Source organism: Sebastes umbrosus, chromosome 8, assembly GCF_015220745.1.
Source record: "Sebastes umbrosus isolate fSebUmb1 chromosome 8, fSebUmb1.pri, whole genome shotgun sequence".
Lineage (NCBI taxonomy): Eukaryota > Metazoa > Chordata > Actinopteri > Perciformes > Sebastidae > Sebastes > Sebastes umbrosus.
In genome coordinates, this window is record NC_051276.1 from 16,860,156 (window position 1) to 16,869,973 (window position 9,818).

General features: G+C 44.9%; 1 protein-coding gene across 3 annotated transcripts in view; it reads right to left on the reverse strand.

Annotated features, from left to right (window-relative positions):
- Positions 1-240: 240 nt before the first annotated feature.
- dnajb5 (DnaJ heat shock protein family (Hsp40) member B5) overlaps positions 241-9,818 on the reverse strand; it is an 11,145-nt gene continuing 1,567 nt past the window's right edge. For 2 of the 3 annotated variants that reach the window (XM_037776971.1, XM_037776972.1), the window contains exons 2-4: positions 8,520-8,800; positions 7,180-7,835; positions 241-2,303 (exon numbers count right to left, since the gene is read on the reverse strand). In XM_037776971.1, coding sequence (XP_037632899.1) covers positions 2,070-2,303; positions 7,180-7,835; positions 8,520-8,730 — 1,101 coding nt within the window. In that variant the 5' untranslated portion in view covers positions 8,731-8,800 and the 3' untranslated portion in view covers positions 241-2,069. Of the gene's footprint in view, positions 2,304-7,179; positions 7,836-8,519; positions 8,952-9,818 lie in introns of those variants that run through there. The other variant, XR_005207784.1, reaches the window with a different exon arrangement.

Sequence of the window (9,818 nt, forward strand, 5' to 3'; positions counted from 1 at the left end):
TTTATTCAAATGAAACCATGTTTGAAGTCTACAGGGAAAATCTCTCCTTGGTGCAACTGCTAAATTATGCTATTTTCTAATAGTATTTAGGCATATCACATATTTCTTGTGTTAAATCCTAAATCTGAAAAGATCTATAGCTGTATAGTATGTAAACATACTCATTAAAGTGAATGTTTGAGGTGCACACCACACCAAAGTCCTACTCATTAGCTTGTAATTCTTGAAAGACACACACCGTTAAGTTCACACATTTGGTTTATTTGTTGCCATTTTGAAAAGATCATAAATATTGTCAAATGCACATAAGCAGTGACCGTCACTCAGCAGCAGCACTGGTGCATTCTGGTTCAGTCAGTCCAGCGTCCTCGGAGGCTCTGAGAGGCAGGACGCTCCTCACACACTCAGACAAGTCATTCAAGTCTCTCCATCACCTCATAGTTTCATCAGTCTCTTTTAGGACATAAAAGTGCATTTATCAACATGTTGCATTCAAACGTTTTCCATACACATGATATATAGGACCTACTAGTGCTGCCTGCATAAACCACACTCACACATACATCTTATCATTGCTGTAAAGTACAGTAGGAAGAGCTGAAGGGAGCTTTCAGAGCCCCCTGCAGCTGAGAGAGAGAACGGCTGCTGCAATATTACAAAACCTGTTTCCTAAACAGTGTTTTCTACTTGAAAAAACAGATGTAAAGTTCAATGTACACATGTTACAGAGGACAGAAGCAGTTATCAAATCACCAACTGAAACCATGAAACCGAAAAGTAGACACCGAGGGGGTCTATTTTTGGCACTGCTCACAGTAGCACCGAGACATGGCCTTCAAATGGCACAAGAGAAAGCAGAATATACACAACAAAGCTGGCTTTCCCAGAGAAATCTCAACTATTTACTACGAACTTCAGATTAATTCAATGCTTTCATTCCTCTGGGAAATCCAACCTGTACTTGTACGGCACTTTACAGGGATGCACTGGCAAAAATTCAGCAGTTTTGTATCAAATCTTTCCCGCAAAATGTCCTTGCTCGCATACAGTACAATATGGTGATTGACATTACATTGCTTTACTTACTGTTTGTCCAGGATCACCAGCCCCCCAATGGCAATGTCTAACACAGCATAGGGCATCGTCTGTGCACTTAACATGGCTGGTTGTGTTTGTTACAGTGTGACCTGTGTGTGTGTTCACATATGTGGTATGACACCGGGCTAAGGCACCTAAATGTCCCTCAGATAGCGAGCGAGGCTATTCAGTTCAGAAGGGAAAGCACCCATATCATGTGCAGATTATCCGAGCTTACACTGCTGTTATTGGACGTGATTGTCATTCCCAGATTTCCCAATGCAGCTGAGATACGCTAATATTGTTTGGAGCAACATGGGCAACGTGCGCTGTGGTGTTGCACCCAACTGATTTTAGGGGAGACAGGTCTCACTAAATGGCCTACAGACTTCAAGCACGATGCGTTATCAGACTGAAAACATGAGGAAAGCAGGTGGCAGGTGGGGGGAGTTTGCACCGAACACGCTGAAGCTGCTGGTACACTCAAGGTAGAAATAAATACTCCTGTTTATAACTTTCTTTGGAAAAAAAATGTGTCTTTTTAAAAAATATCTCACGCTTCATCCTATCACAAAAAGACGAGGATCAGAGAGTTGGACAGCATATAAAATCACTGATGAGTCCGTAAAAAACAGAGTTAAGAAAAGACGATTGTGCTGAGTCCATCCTCTGTGTGTTTGTGTGTGTGTTTGTGTGTGTGTGTGTGTGTGTGTGTGTGTGTGCTTGGGCCAAAACACAAAACAAACACAAATAATTACATCCTGATACCGCCATTCGTCTAGGCATCCTTCCTTTATCCTCCCACTGTGAAGTCCCTACAAACAACAGCGTCTGTTCAATGCTGCGTGCATTGACTCAGGAGGACACGGGGACTGGAGGTGCGGAGGGAAACGACAATGAGGGTCAGAATTGGAGTATCAAGGGTTGGTTTTCTGGGTTTGGGCCATTCAGTCTGGAGTGTGTGGCGGTGGAGGGGTTGAAGGTGAGTCCTCCTACGACTGGGGGAGGTGTTGTCTGATAATCTCTCTGGACTGAGGGGGAATCCTGTCGGGAAAACGGACAGAAAACTCCACGATGAGGTCACCACGCTGCGACGGGTTCTTGGGGAAAGGCAGGCCTTCTCCTCTGAGTCGCTTCACCGTCCCGGGCTTGATGATGTCGTGACAGGGGAGCGAGATGATGCGGTTTTCCAGCGTGGGAATGCTTACGGTGCAGCCACACAATGCCTGGAAGAGAAGAGAGGAGATGGAGAGGGTTAATATCTTTGGTAGGAATGAAATGCCAAAGCCATGAATATCTCCATGACTTCATGTTTCCATGAAGTAAAAACTTTAGTTCATCTGCTCTCTCAGTGCGTCATCCAAACAAGTCAAGGGTCCACGTGTTTTCTGTGTGCGTTCATCATGTGTGAGAGAGAAAGCAGGCCTTAATGACAAATCCTTTTAGTCTCGACTGCAGCACTGTAGGGTCACCAGAACAGCATTTGGAAAACATGACTTGGCAGTGGAAAAGTTTTCCGGTCTTTGTGTTTGTATATGTGTGTGTGTGTGTGGGTGGAAGAGGTGTGTGTGTGTGTGTGTGTGTGTGTGTGTGTGTAAGTGTGTCAGTGTTGGAGGGGCTACACATTGCACAGGGGACTAAATTTAGCAACAGTCTCATAGGGCTAATAAAGGGAGGGAGGGAGGAATCGGCTGAGCTCGTAAATAGTTGGAGGGGTTGTCAGATCGGCTGGCAGGACAAGGGGAGAGAACACACACACACACACACACACACACACTAAGCCTCACCTCCTTATCACAATGCCTGATGATATCCAGTCAGAGCGTAGAGAGCGCTAAGCTTAACACGGAGACCTGAGGTTATCGCAACTTCGCAGGCTTTCCAGTGAGCACCACTCGACAGATTTGTGCTGAATAAAAAGAGCTGCTTAAATCCACAACTCTGTGAATGAACATCCTGATGAATAAATAACTTTCTTATATAATGTATTTCTGAGCAACTGTTACAAAACAATTTACTACACAAAATAAGGTCAGTGAATAAAATTACCCAGGGGTAAAAGAAGAAAGGAATTTAAATGAGGTATTTTAAAGATCTGGAGTATGGAGTCTAGCGAGTTTAGCATGTTAAAATGCTAACATTTGTCAATTAGCAGTGATTGATTTTTGATTTGATTTGAAACAAAAGGTACAGCTGAGGCCGATTGAAATGTATTTAGTTTTACAGGTATTTGGTCATAAACTAAAGTATTGAACAAATACATGAAAACTCTGGGGATCAGAAAAATGATTACAATTCATCCTGAGGGGAACATGAATGTGTGTAATGTAACAAATTTCTTGGCAATCCATACAATAGTTATTGGGACATTTGAACTGAAATTGCCAAATGTGAAACTTGTGGTGGCGCTACAGATCTAAAAACAAAAATCTGGTCCTCTCTCTAGGTTACATGGTGTTGAGGAGGTCGTGTTGCTCAGGCTCTATCTGTTTGGCGACGCCTGGAAGCTGCTTGACATCTCCTGCATCCATCTCTTCATGTATGTTTCACATTATATGTATCCTTTTTTATTTTGTCATATGGATTGTCTATGTTGTTTTTCCATTATGTTGTTACTCTGTACACTTCCATTTTTTCCCTGTTAAAAGTTTTTTTTGGGGGGAGATTTCTCTCATCCGATTAGAGGGTCATACTGTAAAGGTCAGAGTATCATGTACAGATTGTAAAGCTCCCTCAGTAAAATTTGTGATTTGTGATATTGGGCTATACAAATAAAATTGATTTGACTTGACTAGAGGAAAAGTTATGGGATCACTCAACTTCAAAAGAGGCTGATTAAAATCTGAATACTCTTCTTTTACTCAAGTCAACCTTTTAGAAAGGTTAGCGTTAGTAGTTCAAGTTTCCTTCTCAGCTTTTTCCAAAACATACCGACTCTTAACACCATTCATCTCGAGGCAACCAGTCCCTCATGAGATGACAGTGATTTTGCCTGCATTGGCATGTGCTCTCACACCCAGTCCGTGTCCAATGACGTGGCCAATGTTGTATCAAGACTGTGAACAGTTGACGTCGAGTCAAGCAGAGCAGCTGCTTCGGAGTTTTCCAGCCATGACATCAGCCTCATTTAACCACCGCTACATACATGAGGAGTTGATTTATCCTGTGACTGTGATGGAGACTAGTGCTCATCCTCTCGTTATGAACACTTCCATTCACTAACACACAGTCTTACACACAGAGACAGGTTGCCATGACGCTCGGCAGGCACACACTGCCAGCTGATCTGAGGGCCCACTGATTGCATAAGCCTCAGCTCAGACAACATAGCTCTGGAGACTGACACACACTTTGATTTCTGCTATATTTGTGGGAACGATCTGTAGATTCATTCCCTATAGGGCCGTATCCTAATGTCATCACTGTTACAGGCTTAACACTAAAGTCGTGATCAGCTGAAAGGACCAGAAAAAAAGTGTCCTCATAATCCAAAGTGTCTTCACAAGAGCTGTCAGCTGTCAATTCAGTCCACCTGAATACTGGTCGCTATTGCTGTATGTACATTTAACTGGACAGGAGTGAACCACATACACATGCCTCACTCCCACTGATTCAACATCCTCTACCATTGTGGATAAATAGGATACTTGCCTTTCTAATTGATATCAGAAGTGGAGCTGTGAAGAGCTGTCCATGTTGCCTTTAGAGCCCAACAGCTACAGTTCGCGCTTACGTGTGTGTTTGGACGTGGGCTTTTTGCTGCTGAGCTGAGTGCAGTAGTGACAGGAGCTAGAAATGCACCGCCACAGACGATACCAGCACACTGCAGAGGCATCATTACTGCCAGAAAGAGAGGCAGACTAAAGATCTAGATATAGGTCGATTTCAGGGAAATCAATGTGTCAAAGTCCCGCTAAGCTCTCTAACTGCTTCGGACTGCTGTCACAGTGAAGACGTCGCAGGGCTGGAAGTAGCCTCTAGCAGAGTCTCCCAGGAGTTTAAAGCTTGGTCAAACAAGCTTGGCGGCACTAAGTGAAACTGCTCACCGGGGCACGCTTCAGGCTGTAAACAAGACTGAGCAACCAAATAGCAGGGAAATCATACAGCAGTCGAAATAAGACAAAATTAAGCTTATGCGTAAATTCAGTCAGGAAGACTAGGGGTGCAATCTCATTCATTCTCATTCATTCTGGGTCTCTCTCTCATGGGCTATTACTATGTCAGATGATTATGGGTGTCTGTCTTTTCAGTGACCAATCAGATTTTGCCATATCTCCCTAAACCAATCACATCGTTGCTGTCAAAAGTTTAAAACTGTTCTCCTTTATGCTGTTTTCAGTGTCAGTATCAGCACAAACTGATGCGACCCTCCACCACCCCACCACCTCCAGATTCATCACATCAGAGCAATCCTGATCCACTTCATTCATCGGATCTGCATCAATCTTTTCACTACCACCATCACCAGTGTCTAGACCCGGGGGGAATAATCCTAATCCAACTACGGCATCACTTCCCCCTTACTATGTCACATTGGGTCTAAATCGCCAAAAAACTGTTACTATTCATAAATTTGTGCACTTTGTAATAAATCACCATTCAATTCATACGAGTCTCTCCTGATTGAAATGACTAAACCTGCTTTCTCTTCTGTTTTTCTCCCTTAGAAAGAGCACTGATTGGAAACAATCATCTTTCCGGCTAGGTAAAACATCTACTGGTGCATTGCATAACATTTGCAACATTATATGTGGCAGGTTGTGCAGCATGTAGCTGGTGCTGTGTTTTCACTGCAGCATTCAGCATCACATCTTCAGGGAGAGAGCAGAGTGGAGCAGTGGAATATGAGCTCTGTTTGCTTTGGATACTGAATCATCTGACCCACTTCCCTAATATTCCCCAGATACCCCCCACCCCCACCCCCACCACCACCACCACCCCATCACATCCACATCTCCCCTTCTCTCCCCCATCCCATCTTCAGCTGCACCAGACTTAAGTCTCTTATCTGGCTGCCGTAAGAGCAGAGGACTTAGCTGTGGGAGTTCTGCAGTGCAAACTTAATCATCGTGCAGGTTTTGATCAAGTAACATCTCCTGCTTAATGCCACTTAATAAACTCCAATGTGCTCTCATTAACTAGCTGTGTTGCTGGCACCCTTGTTTACCGGTGAATTACTTCTGAAGAGAGTCGGTGCTGCTTTTAGTGGAAAATTGTTAAAATTGGCTTGAGTGGAGCACAAACAACTCCCCTGACGTCTCCAGCTCTTTGAGAACACCTGCCATTAAGCCAACCGTGTGGAGCGCAGGGCAGGCCAGTGAGTGGCAGAGCTATTAGAAACATTAAAGCTTGTGTGACTCTCACAGGCAGAGCAGAGCTGTGCTGGACCCGATGCCCTCGAAGGAGCGGCTAATTAAATGTCCTGCCAGTCACTGTAATAGCAGCCTGGATTGTCACCAGTGTCACACTGAAATCAATCTTTAACTGAGTGTGTTTTGCAAATAAGCTTGAAGATGCAAGAGTGTGTGCACTTGTGTGCATGTTTATTCCTGTGTGTAGCTTTATGGGGGCCTTCTTGCTTGTGTGTTTATGGATATAGATATTCATACAGCAGTGCAGAACAAGTGAGGACGACGGCTCTGTGCCGGGTCACACGAGGACACCACATTCCCGCTGCCTCTCTCACACTGCAATGACGGAGACTCTGCTGCTCACTGACCCTGCACTCCAGCAACTTTATACACACTCACTCCTCAATATGTTTTATATAAGTTATGACCACCCAACCAGGACATAATCCTACCATTAAATTGCAGTCACACCTCATCCACCGTTTGCCCAGGTTGAGTGAGAATGATATGAAGAAATTGAGTGAAAAAAGTGTATTTTTGGATATACACCTTATTCATCCAATCCTTTGCAGCTCCATGAATGCATTCAATTTCTGCCTGGTTTGCTCCACTGGGAATCAAACTCTCAACCTCAGCAGCATTATCTACTCATCTACGTGCACTGTGACAAAGAGGGAGGTCTGAAGGTAGGCAGAAGAGCAGATAGCAAGACAGAAGAGAGAGGTTATTTGAGGTTAAGGGACAGACGCACCTCTTTTAGACTGATCTTGCTGTTAAAAATGATATTGGAACCGTCTCTCTTGAAGTGGATGTGCCCTTTGTCTTTGAGCACAAAGGCTATGTCGGCAGGAATGTTCTCGGGGGTCTCGTCCCCCTCCTTTGGGAAGGTGATTTTGGTCCCCTCCTTCCATCCCTTTTTGATGATAATGTTGAGGATCTTGTCCTCTGTCCTCATGCTGCGCCCATCCGGGTTCAGCCTGCGGCGGGTGATCTTCATGCGCTTGGTGCAGCCGTGGAAGATCTCTTCCAGCGAGACCTTCAGCTCGTGGACCACCGGAGGGTCCTGGTGCTTCCGCCCGGTCCCCAGGCGCTCCGACGGCGCCCCCCTCCTCCTGCGGCCCTCCCCTGGGAAGCCGTTGTTCATCCCCCCAGGAAAGCCAAACTGTCTCCCGATATGAGCGAAGGGGTCATCCTCGTCCACGTCCATGTCCTGCTCCCCGTCATGGTCGTTGTGGAAGGAGAAACCGTTGGAGCGGCTGTGGCCGCGGTTGGAGCCAAAGAACATGTCGAAGGGGTTGGAGCCGCCAAAGAAGGAGGCGAAAGTGGCGTGGGGGTCTCCGTGGAAGGTGTAGTGGTACGTTGAGCTGCCAGGAGCACCTGAAGAGCTGTTGCCTCCCGCCCTCAACCCTGAGATAGAAGAAAGAGAGAGGAACGTGAGACAGGCACACTCAAACACCCACCGTGCTTGCAAAACACACATCAATATGAAGTCAGATACCAGACACAGGACAACGTTCAGAAAAGACTATGTGTGGGTAACAGCACAGAGAAGAGTGCAGCCCACGTGGGCGGGAAAAATCCCACAGCATCACTGATCTTCCAACAGCGCTGGTGGAGGAACTCATAAAATACCAGGTCACTCCGTCCAACACACTCACGCAAATACACACACACCTTTTCAACACAGACGCATGCACAAAACGCCCACAATTGCAAACTACAGCAGCCGCAGCTATTCATATCTCAACCACGTAATGATCTTAAGCCATCTGTCTGTCAGCTAACACACACACACACACACACACACACACTACACTAGCAGCTGAGGTAGACTAGAAGGTATTAGAGCTTGTAAGTATAGTTGACACAAAAGATAACAATGGACACACACACGATTCTGCACATACACACAAACAAGAAAACATGGAAGACAGTGTTATTACTTCAGTGACTGAAAGCCCTCCACTGTGATATTAGATTCTGTTCCTGAGCTATTTTAATAACAACGTAATACATCATAACGCCTGTTTAACAAGGCCTGCACTCTCTGACCTCTTACACAGACACAGACACAGACAGGATCAAACCCACCTTCCTCTCCTAGCTGATCGTAGACGACCCTCTTCTTGGGGTCGCTGAGGACCTCATAGGCCTCAGCGATCTCCTTGAACTTCTCCTCGGCATTGGCATCCTTGTTCTTGTCAGGATGGAAGCGCAGCGCCATGCGCCGGTAGGCCTTCTTGATCTCCTCCTCGTTGGAGCCCTTGGGGATGCCCAGGGTCTTGTAGTAGTCCTTCCCCATAGCTGCACACACGCATATACACTCTTTGGGATTGGGACCCCCCTTCTTCAGCTCAGGCCGTGTTCAGTCACTGGGGAGAAACAGGGTTACTGTTAGACTCTTATGACCATCCAGCAGACTATATATATATGTATATATATGTCCTGGCTGAGGTGCAGAGTGCACTCAAAAGCTCTCCTTCAGGGCTTAACTGTGACACCTATTTGGTGATAGTTGGAAACGGGAACACAGAGTGCTGGTTTTTAAAAACTGTTGCCATGGGGATGTGGTTGCTGGTGCTGATGTAGAAGTGTAGAGGGATCCCCTTCATCTGCTCTATTAACGGGCTTCTCCCTACCAGCTCAGCCCGGCAGGTAGCCTATAGACAATACTTGGGATAATTGTTTTCAAATGCACTTATATTGTGATTTTGAGCAATAAATACAATTGACTTGGCTGATCCTACTGATGATCTGATGGGGGCTATGGGGCTCCAGTTTACCTTCAACTTAGTGTCATTCCCTGTCTCTGACTGGACCAGCAAATGAATGGAGCATAATTTCTACTGCTGGGAAAATAGACAACAATTGCAGAGTGGCACAGCGCAAGATTACCTTCGGTCAGTCATCTTTTTCAGTAAAAGGAACACATTTCTGGAACGCCCTACCAACGGAAATAAAAATACAACCTGACCTGAAAACGTTTAATGAAAAGGTGAAACACTGGCTGAAACTAAACCAAACCTGTGATCACTGATTATTGATTGGGAACATACATTACATATGTAAATTGATTGTAATGTACGATGTTGTATTATGTGATTTAATGTAAGATGTGCTATTCTGTATTTTTTTATTTATTTTCTTTTTCATAAAAGCCTAACCAGGGACAATGTCTGCAAATTAGCTCTGGCTAGAAGTCCTATATACCCTGCATCAGTTGCACTTTAATTAAGTGTAACAACGCCTATGTATTGTCCCTGTCAAATAAACTAATACATACAAAAATAAAATAAAAAATAATAGGTTTCAATAGTACCATAACTATGTTATGTAACTTAAAGGTAGTAACATCAGATAATGTCTGCCTCTTTTAGGTGGCAGGAGGGA